The sequence below is a fragment of the Orycteropus afer genome, unplaced genomic scaffold, assembly GCF_000298275.1.
Source record: "Orycteropus afer afer isolate SDZICR_OR568_19922 unplaced genomic scaffold, OryAfe1.0 scaffold00015, whole genome shotgun sequence".
Lineage (NCBI taxonomy): Eukaryota > Metazoa > Chordata > Mammalia > Tubulidentata > Orycteropodidae > Orycteropus > Orycteropus afer.
The window spans coordinates 9093621-9111694 of NW_006921602.1; the positions used below are offsets into that span (position 1 = coordinate 9093621).

Below are 18074 nucleotides of genomic sequence, written 5' to 3' on the forward strand. Positions count from 1 at the left end.
AAAAAGGACCAGGTTTGCTGGTCTGATAGAGCCTGGTGGAACTCCTGAGACTATGGCCCCTAGTTGCCCTTCAGGTCTGAAGCTGAACCCACTACTATGGCTTCCAGCCAAACAAAAGACAGGCATATGAGCTGAACATTTACATGAGGCAGAGACACTCCTTGGAGAGATCAATCATGGGAGAACAGAAGGGCTGTGTATGCACAGAGAGATGGCTCAGGGGCAAGAGTGCATGAGATGGAAGGACACAGAGAAGAGATGGCTACAGGGAGGAAGTGAGAGGGGAGCTGTTGCACTGTGGGAAACTTCAGTCAATGTCATGAGACAAAGTGTATGTGAGCTGCTATATGAAAAATGAATTTACTCTGTAAACTTTCACCCAAATCACAATAAAAATTTAAAAAGAAAAGAAAGAAAGAAATGATACTGTACAAACACACACTCCTTCTGACTTCTGTATGCACCAACAATGAACATCAATCAGACCCGACCCCAAGGAGAACCTCTTCAGGAACCAGAGAAGAAAGGGCAAACAGGGGCATGGTTCCTACAAGGTGGCAGGTGGGTAGGCAGCACAGATGAACCTAGGTTACAAGCTGGTTCTGCCTAGTTAGGCTTGCTGTGTGGCCCTCAATCAGTCTCCTAAGCTCTGACCCTCAGTTTCCAAAATCTATCTATCTATGGAATGCAACAATCCTACAGAATGATCTGTGCCCTAAAGAAGCTTATGATTGGGTTGGTAGAGGAAAGACACCCACATTCAGCTCGGTCTCCTACCTCTCCAGAGTCTTACGCAGCTCCTTTCCCCAGGCTTTCTGCTCCATAAAATAAGGTGCTCGCCTTCACTGCTGCAGCTCTGAACAAACCAGCATGCTCTGAGGACTGAGATACAAGCACCTGCACAGCCACGGTCACCAGAAGACTGCCTAGTTCCTCTGATATGCTGCTTATACTACACTGTACATCCAGTGGGCACTTAACAAAGCACCTGGGCAGTAATCCAACAGGTACCAGCATAAAATACCAGAGGGGAGCCCATCGTTCCTAAAGAAATCTGCCCAGAGCTCCACTACCAAACCCTACAACTGTCAAGCCTGGGTTCTAAAGCAACCCACTGCTCCAGGTTTCGTTAAATGACCCAGAGCTCACTCAGCACTGAGCCTGCCTGGCTGGCGCTCCTATGCTCACCTAGAGCATCTGGTGTCCTGCTCATTCTGTTCTTCTTGCTTAGAGTGGGAGGAGCTGAGAAAAGTCAGTCCTCCTCCACCAACCCTCCTTAGAACCACCATCCCATGTGGTCCCTTTTCCTGCAGTTCTTTCAATTTTGCACATGGCCACAGCTGCAAAGAATGGTTGCCTACCAGCCACTCATATCTTGGTATGAATTTCTTTAATATGCTAATTTTCTTGTTTTCCTCTATAAACTAAACTAAAATAAAGAAAATGGGCAATCATAGCTCACAAAGTGAAACCACAAGAAACTCAAATTTTTTTAATTTGGGTGACCAGGAACAATAACTGTTAACAGAAAAAAAATCACAGGCTGATGCCTTGGAACGGCAGACTTGGGAGAGGCTTACTGAACCCTTTCAGGTGCTGATGCAAGAGCCTGGATTGTTGTTGGTGAAATTGCAGAGAGTGACACACATTCAAAGCAACATGGTTGGCCGCCATCTTTGGGCTGGGTGCTGCTGTTTTCTACTCTGCGACAAGTGATTTGGCTCTTATACAATGTGTTTGATGCCCTAAGAGGGAGATTAAGTTGCTAGCAGGACTGCAACCATAAATTTTCCCATTCTGGTTACAAATCCAGTTCATCCAAATTCTAGAAACTCGGGTCTGATCCAGCATCACTTGCTAGGCCATGGCTGTGCCAGGCTGAACTGATACAAAGCCCTTGAGATGGGAGAGGGTGGAGATGTTGCAGAGGATGGCAAGAGGGAGTTTTAGGTATTCAGGGAGCAGCACCCAAGGCCTCGGGTTAGGCATGGAATCGAGGGTCAGGTTCTGAAGGCAGAAGACGACACCAGAAGGGACTATGTTGTTAGGTGCCATCAAGATGATTTTCAACTCATAGCAACCCTAAAGAACAGAACAGAACTGCTCCATAAGGTTCCCTAGGCCGTAACCTTTGTGTGGAAACAGATCACCAGATCTTTCTCCCTTGGAGCCAGTGGGTGGGTTCACACCGCCAACCTGTCAGCAGTCAAGAACTTAACAATTGTGCCACTGGGCTCCTGGAGGGAACTGTAGCCTTTCAATTTTATCAAAAACCCCACTGATGACTCTAGATGTAAAGGTCCTAGATTTGGTAAAAGCCCCACATTCTGCCACCCACTGAGTGACCTTGGTAACATCACTTGACCTCTCTGAGCTTAACTTTTCTCATCTGGTTAGTGGGGATCCTGAATTTAAATGAGTTGACATCTAGATCAAATGAGAGTGTTCTACAAACTACTCAGCAGAGCTCAAACAAGTCTCTCCTGCTGCCCCCTGGCCTGCCCCCTGATGCGTCCTTGCCTGCCTGGGCCTGTGACTAAGCCTCAAAATCCCCAACATTCCCCAAAGTGGCCTCAACAACAGGACCGGAAAGTAAAGCAGAGACCTTGGAGCTGGGTAAAAATAGAACACTCCAGGCCAGGCGCTGCAATTGTCATTGTGCGAAACAAACAAGGGCGGTCTCCGTCCTGAGGCTGCAGACACCCTGCACAAGCACAGCACCATCCCAAAGGACACCAAGAGGGCAGTGGGCTAGGGTGGTCTCTGGGTAACCCACTAGGATTTGCCCAGTGGTGGCTTGGAATGAGTACGGAGCCCTGGGCCCCTTGTCAACCACCTTCCCCCAATCACTGATACTTAAACCAGGGCAGGATCCCTCCCATCTTGCCCCTACATCCCTGCCAGGTCTCACTTGTGGAGGGGGATCCTGGCTGGGGAACACTGGGCAGGATCTTCACAGTGGGAGCTGGAGAGTCACACTGACGAGGCTCAAGTGCCTGGCCTGCCACTTTCAACTTGGGAATTTGGGCTAGAGTTGGCCCAGCTTTGGGCCTCAGTTTCCTCATCTGTAAAGTGGGGCAAATTACACCTGCCTCACTGGGTTGTAGTAAGGAACCAGTGGGATGGAGAATGGACAGCACTTAGCAAAAAATACCCAGTAAGTACTGAATCTCAACTGTTGTCATCATCATTTTCTATCCAAAAGCCCTGGCCTGGACCAACATATTCTGCCCACCTCTGGTGGCACAATGCCTAAGGAAGGCATTTGACTGCTTACCAGAAGGCTGGCAGTTCAAACCCACCAGCCACTCCGTGGAAGAAGACTGGGCAATCTACTTCTATAAAGATTTACTGCCTTGGAAACCCAAAAGGAGTTGCTCTAAGTCGGAATCAACTTGATGGCAGCCAGTCTGGGTTTTCTTTTTTTTTGGTGCCCCTCACCTTTCTCATCAAACTTTCCACCCTACTCTTCCATATAATCTTACACTCATTCATCATCTTCCAAGACCCTCCAGGGCCTCCCTCCCTGAGTCTGTCCTCCAGTGTGACAGCCACCAGAGCTTCAAGTCAGTAACTCTCAGAGTCTGAGAGGGGTCAGCTCTTACCCACAGGGCCTCAGATGCCTATGCACAGAGTAAGGTGGAAAAGCTACACAGTGAGACCAGTGGGTGGAGGAGGCATAGGGTCTGGGGAGGAAATCGGGATGACCACGATGGGGAATGTTCTGCTCATCTACCAAGGCTACCCAGAATTCAGATCAAAGCCCACCAAGACCCCATTCAATTTCCCTACCTAGGAAATGCCAATTTTCTCTCCAAATTCTTTAGTCCTTTAGAATCCCAGGCTACTGAGTGTGAAATGTTCACACGAAAGCCACACGGTCCTCATCCAGTCAAGCGCAGAGGCCTTCTCCTTGTCAGGTGCCAGAGACTCTGCTCTAGGACACCTACATGGAAATTTCAAATACAAGCCCACTGGGCACCAAAGATGGTGAAACCCAATGGCCCTAGGATCCTTGGAGACCTCTCAGCCTCCAGACACTCTTCTGTTAGACCTGATTGGGAGAGAGGTGTCTATAGTGCTCTGGGGACTGCTCCCTCCAGCCTGAACAGCACATTAGGCTCCTTCTGGGATGATTATAATACCTCTACAGAGGGAGAAAGCAGATGTCAAAAAACTACCCATCATTCCAAACAACCAATGCCAATGCACACCACTTAAATTAAATATACTCTAGGGGTGGGCAGTGACAAAGAATCATACATTCACAAATACTTGTTAAGCCCTTGGCTTGTAAACTACATGTGGCTTCCATCCACATAGACACAAAGGAAAAAGAAAGGACTGAAATATGAACTTTTTATGTTCATCTGGGTCTTTGAGGGAAAGAGTTTACAACTAAATAAGGCCAAATGGCAGAGAAGCGAAAAGCAGCAGCCTGCATACATAGGAGCCACCGGAGACCAGAAGACAGGTGGGAGAAGGATCCAGAAGACTCGACCTCAGTACCAGCTGTGCCATGAGCCCACTGTGTGACCATGGGCAAGTCACGTTTCCATTCCGGCATCCGGTTTCTCCATCTCTGAAATGGTTACAATCTCAGTGATTTCCCACAGTCAAGGTGAGAAAAGTAAATGAATGGGGAAGGGCTCTAGAAATGGCCAGGCAACCAGGAGTGACCAGCACTGTTATCCTCAGAATCATGGGGAGAGTACAAGACGACTGACAGACAGAACTCCATGGGAAACAAATGTCTCAAAGGGACATCCAGCTCTTGCAGAAAAGTGGAAGACAGAGCAGCGTTAAGAGCACACACTCTGGAGGAGTCAGCTCTGCCACGGTATGACTGGGGGCAAGTTACTTGACCTCTCTGAACCTCTCAAACAGCCTGGGGCTGTTCTGAGATCAGGCATGTAAGGGGGCTGGGTGCAGGGCCCACAGCAAACAGCTATGATTAGTGTTGTCATTGCTATTATGAGATGGGCATGGGGGAGGGGAAGAACAACTTAGATGCAGACAAACAGTGACCAGCTTCACCAGAGATCCAGCCAGGCCCACAAGACATGAGGATGCAGTCCCAGCCTGAGCTGACAGCCTCACTTAGCGCAGAGGCAGGTCACAAGCCCCAACTATCCTCACAGCACACCCCACTCACCATGTCCCAAAAAGCTACCCCACAGACCTCACCACCCAAGTCCCTCCTGGCATTCACATGCTCCCAGTTCTCAAGGAAACCTCTCATTTCTCAAGGAAAGCTTCATTTAGGCCTTCTCCCAAATGTGGGGGTCCCTGTGGCCGAATCTTAGTTGCAGAGTTGCAGGAATAGATGGCTCCAAACCAGATTTCTCCCTGCTTCCAATCCCAGCATCCTCTGCTCAGGCCAAAGACATGATAACCAATGGCCTTTGGAAAACTCCTCACTTTGTAGACCATCCCCACAAGCTCATTCCACCCACTTATCTTCCTCTCTCTCCTCTGACCCTTCATATGGGTCCCTCCCCCTGAATGGGGACAGGAGGAGAAACCTATGAAGATAACACCCAACGATCTATTTGCTGCTTCCTGGCAGGTGGAGGAAGAGGATCCCTGGCTCAAATGAGGGACTGAGAGTTGTGTTTTTTAAAGAGAGACAAGGTAGAGACAACATGGGTTGAAAGGTATCTTAAAAAGGATTATCTCTATAGACAGGCACGTGGGCTGAATATTTACATCAGGTAGATACACTCTTGGAGAGATTAATCATGGGAGAACAGAAGGGCAGTGTTTGCACAGGGAGACAACTCACAGGGTAGGAGTACATGGGAGGGAAGGACACAGGGAACAGGTAACTATGGGGAGGAAGCAGGAAGAGAGCTGTTAACACTGTGGAAAATTCCAGTCAATGTCATGAGACAAAATGTGTATGAACTGCTATATGGAACACGAATTTGCTATGTAAACTTCCACCCAAATCACATTTAAAAAAAAAAAAAAAAGGATCATTTCTAGATTGTACTCACAGACTCTTCTTTACCCCAAGAACACTAGCAGTAAAAACACTGGCAGTCTTCTCAACCAAGGGATGAGAGGAAAAAGGAAAAGGAATAGAAGCCAATCGAGGGAAAAAAAAAAACCTCCATCAGTCCCCCTACCACCTGTCCCCCTTCTATAAAGTTCCACACCAATAGCAAGATGCAAGGAGAGAAAAATGCCAACCTGATAACTCGCCTGGAGCAGTGATGAGGGTGTTGGTGGGCTCCGTTTCAGTGTATGACAATGTGGAATCAGATAGATCTGCGGGAAGAAAGAGGAAGAACTTCTTCATTGGCTGCGGGGTACCCCCCTCTTTTCTTCTCTTGTCATGCATATATGTGTACGTGTGCTTGCTTGTCAAGGCCAGGTACCCCTCACAACTTTCTGAAGCCACTCTGCAACCCAAGCCACGATCACCTGAGACCAGGCCAGCCAACCCTGGGGCCCTTCTGGAAAACGCTGACTCCCTGGCTGCTGGGGCGCTGGCACCTGAAAAAGTTTCAATTGCCCTGACCACAGAAATAACCCAAGTTCAGGGGACCGAGCATGTAGCAACTTGGAACCTCCTTGGGTAAGGTTAAATTAAGCCCCTAAACAATTCATAGTTGCTGTACTTAATTACAACCATTAAAATTCTTGAAGTTGTTCCTTCTTGCTTGCTTCCTTCCTTCCTTCCTTCCTTCCTCCCGCTGAAGCCGGGGAAACTTTGTTTTAACAAGTTACCAGCCATCCTCACCCTGTCCCGTTTACACCCCTCTAATTAAGGGCTCAAGCATTTGCTCCCAGATTAACTTTATTTTTCTCTCTCCCCTCCCCAACCCCCTAATATCCAAACCTGCTCACAGAGCAAGTTTCAATGCCGAGACTGTTTTTTTTTGTAAGGCGTTCATTTTTTTTTTTTTTTTTTTTTTGAAGTAGTTTTAAGTACTTCATATGGCATGCTTTGTTTTCTCCTGTCTGCAGAGCAGTTAAATGGGGAAGGGAAATTCTTTTGCACGGAGGATTCGTTTGCTCTTGAACGTTAAGCTGCTAGCCTGACAAGCCAATGCCTTTTGGGGTGGGTACACTTGGAAAATTTTTCCTGGGCCTGTGCCTCTGCTACCAGCAATGGGGTGTTGTCCCCAGTAAGGAAAAGGCCTGTCCAGAAGTCTGAAGGCATGTTCTGTGAAGCCTGCAGCATTTTCATTGTCATCTTCTCATCCAACAAGAGTCAGGTCAGGCTCAGCTGGTCCCACCTGGCCCAACAGACTCAGGGCCAGGATTCCCAGGACAAAAACGTTATTAGCGTAGGCCCTAGCTAGCTAGAATTCCATTCGATCCTGCAGGAATTTTTTCCTTTTACCACATGGCTCAGGGAGCGGGAAGATGAAACATTAACCAATTTGGCCTCTTTTTTGTTGTTGTTGTTTTGTTTCCCACTTGCCAGATGCTGACTGGGTACTCTTGGTTTTATTTTGTTTTTGAGTTTCATGTGATCACAGAGGCTTAGAAGTGAACTGACTTTTTGTTTATGAAAAAGCAACAATGCAAGGAAAAGAAAATAATCCAAAAAATAACTCCAAGTATTAATCAGGGCATGAAAAAAGTTATCTGTTGGTAAAAAGTGTTGGGAGGGCAATACGTATACGTGGAAAATCTTTTTTAAAAAAGAAAAATCACACCAATGCCTAAGTGGGAACTTCTTGGAAAAGTTTTGCTTGTCATACCCAATGATCCCAAAGTACTCAGCACCCTGGGCTTCACAGCCATTTCTTTTGTTTGAAGTGGCCATATCACAAGCTGAATATGATTTCTTACTACACTGCTGTGGAGCCAACACAGATAGCATGGTGAGGTTCTCAGAAGGAACCAGAATGGCAGGCAGTTCCCACCTTCCACAGCTTGTAAGCCCCTCTATCACACAGTGGCCAAACCCTCACTAGTGTTTCTAGTGAGGGGCTCAAAGTTGGAAGGATGTTCCACGGTTGGCTTAGTGAAAAAAGAACGCTCCTAAGCTTGACTGCTGCTCAAGCCCCAAGGAGGGGACCCCCACTCTGAAAGCTGAAGCCCAGATTAGAGTCCCACCTCCATCAGTCAGCTACATCAGAGATGGGCAAACAACTTCTATAAAGTGCCAGACAGTAAACATTTTCAGCTTTGCAGGCTATACAATCTGTTGTAACTACTCACCTTTGCCACTGCAGGACAAAATGTCTTAGGCACTACACCACCAGAGCTCCCAGTACAAAAGCAGCCAGAGACAATATGTCAATGGAGGAGTGTGGCTATGTTACAATAAAACCTAATTTACAGACATTGAAATGTGAATTTCATATAATTTTCATGTGTCACAAAGTATTCTTTTTTTGATTTTTAAAAAACCACTTAAGAAAGTAAAAACCATTTTCAGTTGGCGAGCCATACAAAAACAGGTGGTAGCCTGCAGTTTGCAGACCCCTGAATGATAGAACATAAGCAAGTGGCACTTCCTCTTTCTGGGTCTCAGTTGCCCCATTTGTAAAATAATGGAAATAACTGTTGGTTTCAAATGGTCACTCTAAGAGGCTGGGCAATGTCCTGGTTTTTGCTGCTTTTATCACAGACTGACTAACAATTCCTTAGGTCAACGATCCCTGACGTTCAAACTAAGGTGGTACATTTACTAACAACTTTTGAACATTTTCCTCTAATGGAACTAGAGGAGCTCTGGTAGCATAGTGCCTAAGGCACTTGACTGCTAACCAGAAGGCTGGCGGTTCAAATCCACCAGCCACTCCTTGGAAGGAAGGTTGGGCAATCCTACGCCTGTAGTGATACTGCCTCGGAAACCCAAGGAGGGGTCGCTATGAGTCGGGGCCAACTCTATGGCAAATAACAACAACAACAACAATGGAACTAGGGACTTTGTAAGTGACTAGCACAATTACAGTGACTTAGAAAATACTGAGACAGGCCTGTGAGCAAAAGATGGGGAACCACAGATCTGACTGAATTGGGGCTACTCTGGGTTTCTACCTCAGCCCTGCTACATGAGCTGGGCAGCTTCTACCCTCACTCAGCCTAATTCTACCTCTACTAAGCAACAAGGTGCCACCCAATGAGTTTCCCAGTTCCCCAAAGAACTAAGTAAAGTTCCCTCATCCACAGGATGATGATATTTGTGGGTGTTGAATCACTGACTCTCACATCCTCAGGGATGGCCTCTGTCTTCTTTGCTTGAGGAGGTCAAACTCCTGAAGGGACCCAGGGGCACTTCCAACTCCACAGGGGGGCCTAGAAGGAAAACTGGACTGGATGCCTGAATATCTACAGCACTAAGAAGTGACGTCCCAGATGATATGACACATTTGACTGGGAGGATGCCTTCACCAAAAACCAAACAAAACTCACTTCTCATGGTCACTTGGTAGAACGTACCAGCCTCACCGCCACGCCATCTGACTTTAAAAGCTTGAGTCCCACGGGAACTGCCAGGCCACACAGCTGCTCTCTTGGTAGCCCCCACCCCTGGGATTCTACCAAGCCCCATCACTTCTCCAGCCCAAAAACCATGCTCTGAATCTCCACTGGAAATACAGCCATTGGTAGGAACATAGAAGCACCAGGAACAAGTAATCTCAACTTTTAAAACCACATGCACCTACCTCAGAATGTGAGTTGATCATCGAGCCCTTGGATTTTACAGAACATCTGTTCTCTCTCTGAATGGGGCTCATCTAAAATGACACTACCACCTCCACTGAGCTCACCCAGGGCACAGTCCATACCAGGGGCTTTATGTACCAACATACATTCTTTCTAAACATTCCAATTATTGTTTTGGCCCAGGTGAACTTTCTTGGTTTAAAAAAGGGAACAGCTCTCAACAAAGGAGCTCTGGTAGCATAGTGTCTAAGGCACTTGACTGCTAACCAGAAGGCTGGCCATTCAAACCCACCAGCCACTCCTCGGAAGGAAGGTTGGATGATACTATAGTGATACCACCTCGGAAACCCAAGGAGGGGTCGCTATGAATCGGGGCTGACTCAATGGCACATTAACAACAACAACAACAACAACCTCTCAACAAAGACTTCGTGTCTGACCTATTTGTCATTGGGCAATCCTACTTCCGTAGTGATACTGCCTCGGAAACCCAAGGAGGGGTCGCTATGAGTCGGGGCCGACTGGATGGCACATAACAACAACAACTAATTAATACACACTAAAGGAGAATAACCCAGGGCTGGGGGAGGGAGGGAGAAGAAAAGAGACACAAATTCCAACCCAACTCCAATGAGATGATGCTTCAGTGGAAATCCATCCATCTCCAACAGGGCCTTGTTTAAAGGTCGCAGGGAGGTTAACGATGAGCCACGGAATTTCAAGATGTAAATAGTCCACTGCAGAAGCTGGGTCTGCTTTGGTCCAACTGCTGGTGTGTTTGCAAAACTTCACCCCATTTTAAAGACAATCCACCCAGCTTTCACTCTGTCCCTCCAGCTGAGACTGGAAGCCCAACTGAAGAGAAGCCCCAAAAGACACATCTCCACAAAGGTTAGAAGGGAAGCCCGAGAAGGACATACTTACCCAGTGGCTTGTACTCGTCACAAGGAGACAGCCGAGAGTAAGGGGGTGGTGGTGATTCTGGAAGACAGGAGATAGCACAGTCACTGCTGGGGTGGAGAGAGTTCACACCTCAGTTCACACCTTTTGAGTTCTGCATGCTTTTAACTCTTAGTTTCCTCAAATAATGAATCCAGTCCCCAGGAAGGCCTCACTTTCTCCCACCACCTCTGCTGCCCAAATTCACCGGGACAGCACTGATCAACAGTTAAGGCTGAAGGCTTGGGGTATAGCTAGACCTGGGCTTAATCCCTACTCCATCACCTTTGGCTTTGTGACCTTAGGCAAGTAACTTCACCTCTCTGTGACTGTTTCCCCAGCTCTAAAATGAGAATAATCATCATATCAACTTCCTAGGCTTTCTGGAAGGGCAAAAGGAAATAACATATGCCAGGTGTCTAGTACAGTTCTTGGCACCGTGGAAAAATAAACAGTAACTATTATTATCACAGGAGTCCCTGAGTAGTGTAAACAGTTAAAGAGCTTAGCTACTAAATGAAAAGTTGCAGGTTCAAGTCTATCCAGAGGTGTTTCAGAAGAAAGGCTGGGCTATTTTACTCTCCAAAAATGAGCCACTGAAAACCCTATGTAGCCCATCCTAGTCTGACACACATGGAGTCACCTTGAGTCCGGGCCCAACTCGATGGCAACTGGTTCCTTTTATTTTTTTAATCACAACAAGAGAAACGTGTGCAAGGGAGGTCAGAGCCAGAGTCACCAGATTAAATGCAAGATGCTCAGTTAAATTCAGGTAGCAGCTAAACAATGCATGGGTTTTTTTTGTACAGCCACGTCCCTTCCAATACCGGGGACATACTTATACTGAAAAATCAGTCATGTGTTGTTCATCTGAAATTCAAATTTGACCGGGCATCCTGTATTTGTATTGCTAAATGTGGCAACCCGAGTCACAGCTAAGTATGCATGCAGAGGTCTGGACACGAAACTCTCCCAAACAAGCTGCGTTAGAACTAATGTTCTTCAATGGAGGGAGGAGAGCGACACTAGTTGGGACCCAGGAAACAAACCCTACTCCACATCCTCAAAAAAAAAAAAACAATCGAAGGCCTTAAACGCATCACTTTGGGCCCTCAGCCTCAATCTCCCCCTTTGTAAAGGGAAGGGATAGAACACAAGCTCTCTTATCTACGTTCTTTCCAGCTTTGTGATTCTTTATTGTCTACAATATTTTTCTTTTGGTTTCCTTTCATTTGTCTAAAATATTCCTCCTTAGAAACATATACTTTGCCTTCAGAAGAATTCCTTAGCCTCTTGCTTTAGGGGAAGTAACAATTTGCTAAACGAAGTAACAATTTGCATGAATGAAATGACCCTTCATTTTCCCTAAATGAAACTAAACACCACCAAATCGCAAACTCAAACACAAACTCACAGCGGTAATAACTATTATTAAGGCGGGTATCAGTAATGACACAGGGGTAATAAGTGTTTTTCACAATTATAATAAGGCACTATTAGTTTGAGGACCATTTGTTTTGCTTCATACACCTGATGAGGCTTCACCTCTTCACCCCGGTTTTTCCAGCCAAAAGTTCCTTCTCAAAGTGAAGGCTCTGAGGTCTACAGAGAATTTTCTGTGGATAAGGAGTTGGGGAAAAGGAAAAGTGAATCACGAGAAGCCGCTGGCAGAGAAGGAAACATGTGCAGAATTCCTACCGTGTCTGGCATCTTACCAGGCACACTTAATTCCACTCATTGTATTTTATTCTTTTGGATCTTGGGTACAGAAAGGTTAATCGTGTTCATTGGGCACCAATTTTTATTTAATCTTTCCTCAAAAAATAAGAAAATTCCTAAGACTGCCATTACCAAAAAACAAACCAAATTCACTGCTATTGAGTCGGATCCAACTCATAGTGCCCCCTTCTTGGATTTCCGAGCCGGTATCACTACGGAAGTAGATTGCCCAATCTTCCTTCCTAGAGACTGCCATTACTAACCCATTTTACAGATGAGAAAATGGACTTGCCCAGTGCCCAGCCCTTGCTCCATGGTGGAGCTGGCATTTAAGCCCAAACCTGACTCAATCTGCTCGACACTCCAATTAGAGAGAGAAATCAAGAGCCCCACTCCTCTCCTTACACTCCTTCATCCCCACTGGCTCCAGCACATTCCATACACAGGAAGTGCTCCCTAAACATCTGTAGACAAAGACTACAGTGATAGGAATAATGGAATAAAGTTGAGTACATCCATTGACAGAAGTGTGAAGAAGCAAGGGGATGACCAGGGGACCAAAGGAGTGATCCGAGGGAGGCCCCAAACAAGATCCCAAGAAGGGAGCTGCTTGCCTTCAGAAGGAACCACTTTATCCACCAGTTCTCAGGCCTTAGAGGGACTGGAAGCCACACCCAAGTGAGGGACATCTTTCTTAGGACAAGAGGCATGATACAGAAAGGGCTGGTACTCTGTGAAGAGAGAGGACTGAGGCTGGTGCTCCCAGTGGACAGAGAAGACAGAGGCCCAAGGGCCAGACAGGGAGCTGGCAATGCAGTCAAACCAGAAGACAGGTCTCCTAACCCCCAGCCTCATGGCCATTCTACTACCCCACTTGTCAAAAGGCTGGCAATTCCTGGATTAGGGGTATTGTTGGGTGGCACTGAGTCCATTATTGACTCATAGCAACCCTATGTGACAAAGTAGAACTGCCCCTTAGGTTTTCTTGGCTACAATCTTTATAGGAGCAGATCTCCACATTTTTCTTCCACAAAGCAGCTGGGTGAGTTCAAACCACCAACCTTTTTGGTTAGCACTTAACCATCTGCGCCAGCTTACTTTTGCAAAACTCTGATTGGCAGAGGTCCAGGCCATACATGGCAGGGAGCTCTGGACATCTGCCCCTAGATCTGTCCCCAAACATGAAACCTGGCAGCAATGGGCAGTGATGGCTAGAAGTCAAGCCACTATAATCAATCCCAGCATCTCTTCCTGGGGTTGCTTACCTGGGACCCAAAAAGGTAGAGGGCAGGAAGGGCTCACTGGAGCCTCCAGTGGCTATAGCCACCTGGGCTTTGAGCTGTGACACCCACCACTCATGGCCACACCTGAAATGGGGGTTTCTAATGTGAGTGAAGAAGCTCTGGTAGCATAGTGCCTAAGGCACTTGACTGCTAACCAGAAGGCTGGCGGTTCAAACCCACCAGCCACTCCTCAGAAGGAAGGTTGGGCAATCCTACTTCCATAGTGATACTGCCTCGGAAACCCAAGGAGGGGTCGCTATGAGTCGGGGCCGACTCGACGGCAAATAACAACACAACAACGTGAGTGAGACACAAAGAAAATCTAAGGAACCTGAGATGTCAAATACACTGGCTAGTGAGGAACTGCAAAGCTTTCAGAAGACCAGATCCCATTTGCTCCCACAAAACGCTGTATACAGCACTGTTTACTAACTGTAGAGTCTGAGTGCTAATCACTGAATTCACTCTCGGCAAGTAAAAGGGAAGGTTTATAGTCCCAACTCTACCGACATGGGGATTAAGAATGTCAGAGGAAGAGGCCTAAAGTATCACCTAACTCAACTACTTTAAACTCAACTACTTTAAATGGATGGGGCAACCAGGGCCCAGAGAGAGAAAGGACCTGCCCGAGGCCACACATCCAGGTAGCTGCAGAGGTTACTCTACCTTGCCTAAGAACCAATACTGAATGATTTTTAAAATTGAGATGTAATTTACATACCCTAAGTTTCACCCCCTTTAAAGTACACAATTCAGTAGGATTTAGTATATTCAGAATTGTGAAATCAAAACCAACTAATTCTAGAACATTTTCATCAGCCCAGAAAAAAACCCCATCCCTGTAAGCAATCATTCCCTATTCCTCCCCCATAAGACCCCCTAAAACCCCTGACAACCATTAATTTGCTTTCTATTTCTATGGATTTGCCTATTCAGGGTATTTCATACAAATGGAATCATACAGTATGTGGCTTTTGTGTCTGACATGTGGCTTTCACATCTGGAATCTTTCACTCATCATAATGTTTTCAAGGTTCCACCCATATTGTAGTATGAATCAATACATCATTCCTTTTTATGGCTAAATAATATTCCACTGTATGGAAATATCACGTTTTTATCCAATCATCAGCTAATGGACATTTATGTTGTTTCCACTTTTTGGCTATTATGAATAATGCTGTATGAACAACACCCAGTGACCCTTAACTGCCACCCCGACTTCTCTCCCATATGGCCACGCCCCTTGGAGAATGGTGCCGCAGGACATTAACTCAGGCAAGCACAGTGTAGCACTTGGTGAGAGAGACAAAAAGTCAGATAAAAAAGTTGCCTCAGTACTTGTGAAAGTTGCACTGAGTTTTAAATAACAATGTACATGCAATAAACTGTGACGGGAGAACTCCTAGAGCCCAGCAGGCCCTTCATAAATGGTCATAGTAGAAAGGAGAGACACAGGAACTCCGACCCTCTCAGACATCCAACCTCAGAATCACCTCCAACTTCCCTCAGAAGCAAGAACAGTCAGCCAGGGGCCAAGTGTACCAGAAGGCTAGTAGCGTTCAGCTCAGCTTAGCCCAGACGTGCCTCTGGTTATAGCCCCCAGGGAGCACCTCAGCCTTTTGGGATCTAGATCTTAATTCTAAAGCCAGAAAGAGTTCACAGCCTCTCCCACTGCCTGGAAGTTTCCATTTGGGATGTTTCCCTCCACCCCCATCTCTGTACCCAGCATCTTGCTTAGTTAAGGATCCACACGCCTCCCTGGGCTTCCAAGTTTCACTTCTCCCAATGAGTAGCCATGGGTGGTGGGAGAGGACCTCTCTGGCACCCATCCCCTCCACCCTCAGACCTGAAGGCTCAACCCCAAGCCCCAGGGTGGGAGACACAGAAAAAGGAGCCCCTGGCACTTTAAGGCCGCTGAGCCTAATTGCCCAGATTCCCCTGGCAGCCAGATAAACAACGCAGCCGGCTGGCGCCAGCAAGAGGCAAACTGCACATTATCACCCCTTCCTCACCTCTGAGGAGGAGCACAGAGGAGCAGGCGAGGCGGGGCTGAGGGGCCGCCCCAGAGCCCGGCTGGGCGGGGCGGGGGCTTAGAAGCCCAACTTGAAATTGATCTCATTTCAAAGGGATAATGCTAGGCCAAATAAAAGGAAAACTTTCTAGCCCATTTTAATTCCTATAGTCCTGGCCTGGGAACCCTGTGTTTTCCTAGGCGGCCTCCTCCAGTCATTTAGAAGTTCTCTCTCTAGCTCTGTCTCTCTTTCCCTGGTGCAATTTGGATAATAGTAATTTACTGAATATAATTACAGAAAAAAAAAGTGGTAAAGCAAAGAGCAGGAGATTTATTCCAAAGTTAATGGATACTTTCAAGAGAAAGGAGCTCTATAAACACAGGTTAGAGCTGTGATTAAAGTATTTCTCCACATTTCCGTCCACATAGGCACCCACAGAGCTCAGGGAACTGGCTTTTCCAGGGACAAAAAGACACACAGGAGGGAGGCATAGCTAAGGCCAGACTTCCACAGGGGTGGGGAGGTCAGGAAGCTGTGGAGCAGCGCCCAAGACAGAGCCTGACACAAGAGGGGGTCCTGTGCACAGGATCCGAGTTTCTGAGGCAAGGCTGGGGGAGAGGACAGGGTAAGGGACGAAGGCCTCTGTTGTGTGGAACCCTGCCTGTCAGACCTGTCACCTGTCCAACCCCTCACATAACAGATGGGAAAAGAGGCCCAGGGAGGGAAAATTTGTCCCAAAGTGAGTTGATGGATGGAGCAGGACTGGCTCTCTGGGCAGCAGAAGTCACACTGGCCAGGAAGGAGATTCCTATCACTGGGGTTCCCTGGAAAGATGGACTGGGATGACTAGTGCCTGGTGAGTGTCTCTCAGTCAGTCTGCTGGACACTCTACGGCTGTGTGCTTGCTCTGCATGTGTGTGTGTATCTGTCTGTCTATCTGCCCCAATGCCCCAGCCCTCTCCTCCCAGAGCCCTGGAAGGAGTAGTCTCCTTATCAGGACGCGCACGGCTGAACTCCAGCTATGCACCCGCCCAGCAATGGGAGCCAGGCTGGCGGCCAGGCAGCGGAGGCGGGGTGGGCAGTGATGGGCTCCCCCAGTTCTCAGTCCCCGAGGCCCAAGCCATCAAGCAGGGGATGAAGCAAGAGGATCAAGCTGGCGCCTACTGGAAACTCCTCCCAGACCATTAATGCTCTCAGATGCCCCAGGGTGGCCTGAATGGCGGCCCATGGGCTAGTGAAGAAGCAGGAGAATATACTGTGGGTGTCCTATAGCACCTGCAATAGCACCTCCTTCTGGGGGAAGCAGCCAGTCAAGTCCCAATGCTTGGTGTAGAATTAGATGTGGAGATAGTTCTTAGAGCCACCTCCACTTAGTAAGAAAACTAAAGTCAAGCTGTCACTTACTAACCAGGCAGAGCCTAGGACCACATCTGTAGTTAAGAACTGTTCCAATGCTGGATGCCGTATCTCCCTCTACTTCTACTTCTCCAAGTCCACCAAACTCAAACCAACACCCAAACAGACTTCTAGAATTGGCATGGTGGTGGTGAGGGAGGATTCTGTCTGCCACCTCCAACTTTTTCACTCCTCCCCTTCAAATCCACCCACCTGAACTTACCTGACACCTTGACTCAGCTGGCCCTCTCTTCCTCCTTCCCCTTGGTCCCGTGCTCCCATGACCCATCCTCCAAGGCCCGGCTCCAGGGCTCACTTCCCCTGGAGCTGATCCAATTCTACACCCTATAATGTTCCTGGTAGTTCAAGTCCACTGACCTGGCCTTAACCACTTCTCTTCTCCCCCCATCTCTTTCTCATGTCCCTCCATAAGATTATGTTTCCTGAGGGCACAGATCCTACTCATATTTCCACTCTGACCCACACAGCACAGTGCCTGGCACTGAGTTGAGTGTTCAACAAATATTTGCTGGCAGACTTAAGTGGCCAGAGGGAAAATACCTGCCAGCGCCTTCTAGTGGACCTTACTACCCATCTCCCACTGGGGAAAAAAAAAAAAAATTACTTGGGACAGAGCAATGACAAATAAGGATCCTTCCCCAAAGTCAGAGAAAAGAGAGCAACAAAAGATGGGAGGAAGCCACTTTCTGAGCAAAGCAGTAAGAGAAACAAGGTGCTAAGGCAGTCTGCATGAGCCCCAGGTCAGGGACTGCCAAAGCCCCTGAGCCAGGCCTGGAGTGACCATGCAGGGGAAAAAGGGCACAGGGCAGCCCCCATCAGCACTGCATCTCCCCACCCATCTCCATCAGTGCCCTCTCTTCAGGTACCACCACTAAGGCACCCTTCCTTTCCCCTCCAACCACTACCCCCACACAAACAAAAGACACCTGGGATAAATCCATGATCCCAAGAATCCATGATCCCAGGCCCTAGCCCTTCTTCCCCACTGAGTCAGACCTGTGATAGGACCCTCTATGTGCCCCCAGGCTGGGTGCTGCCTTTCTTCAGAGAGACCACACCTGAGGAA

At 47.6% G+C, this 18074-nt stretch overlaps 1 protein-coding gene across 1 annotated transcript in view; it reads right to left on the reverse strand.

Annotated features, from left to right (window-relative positions):
- Nucleotides 1–18074, reverse strand: part of SMAD6 (SMAD family member 6) — a 100833-nt gene that overhangs the window by 80628 nt on the left and 2131 nt on the right. The window contains exons 2-3 of the mRNA XM_007957482.2: nt 10561–10617; nt 6196–6273 (exon numbers count right to left, since the gene is read on the reverse strand). Of these exons, the coding sequence (XP_007955673.1) occupies nt 6196–6273; nt 10561–10617 (135 nt within the window). The remainder of the gene's footprint in view (nt 1–6195; nt 6274–10560; nt 10618–18074) is intronic.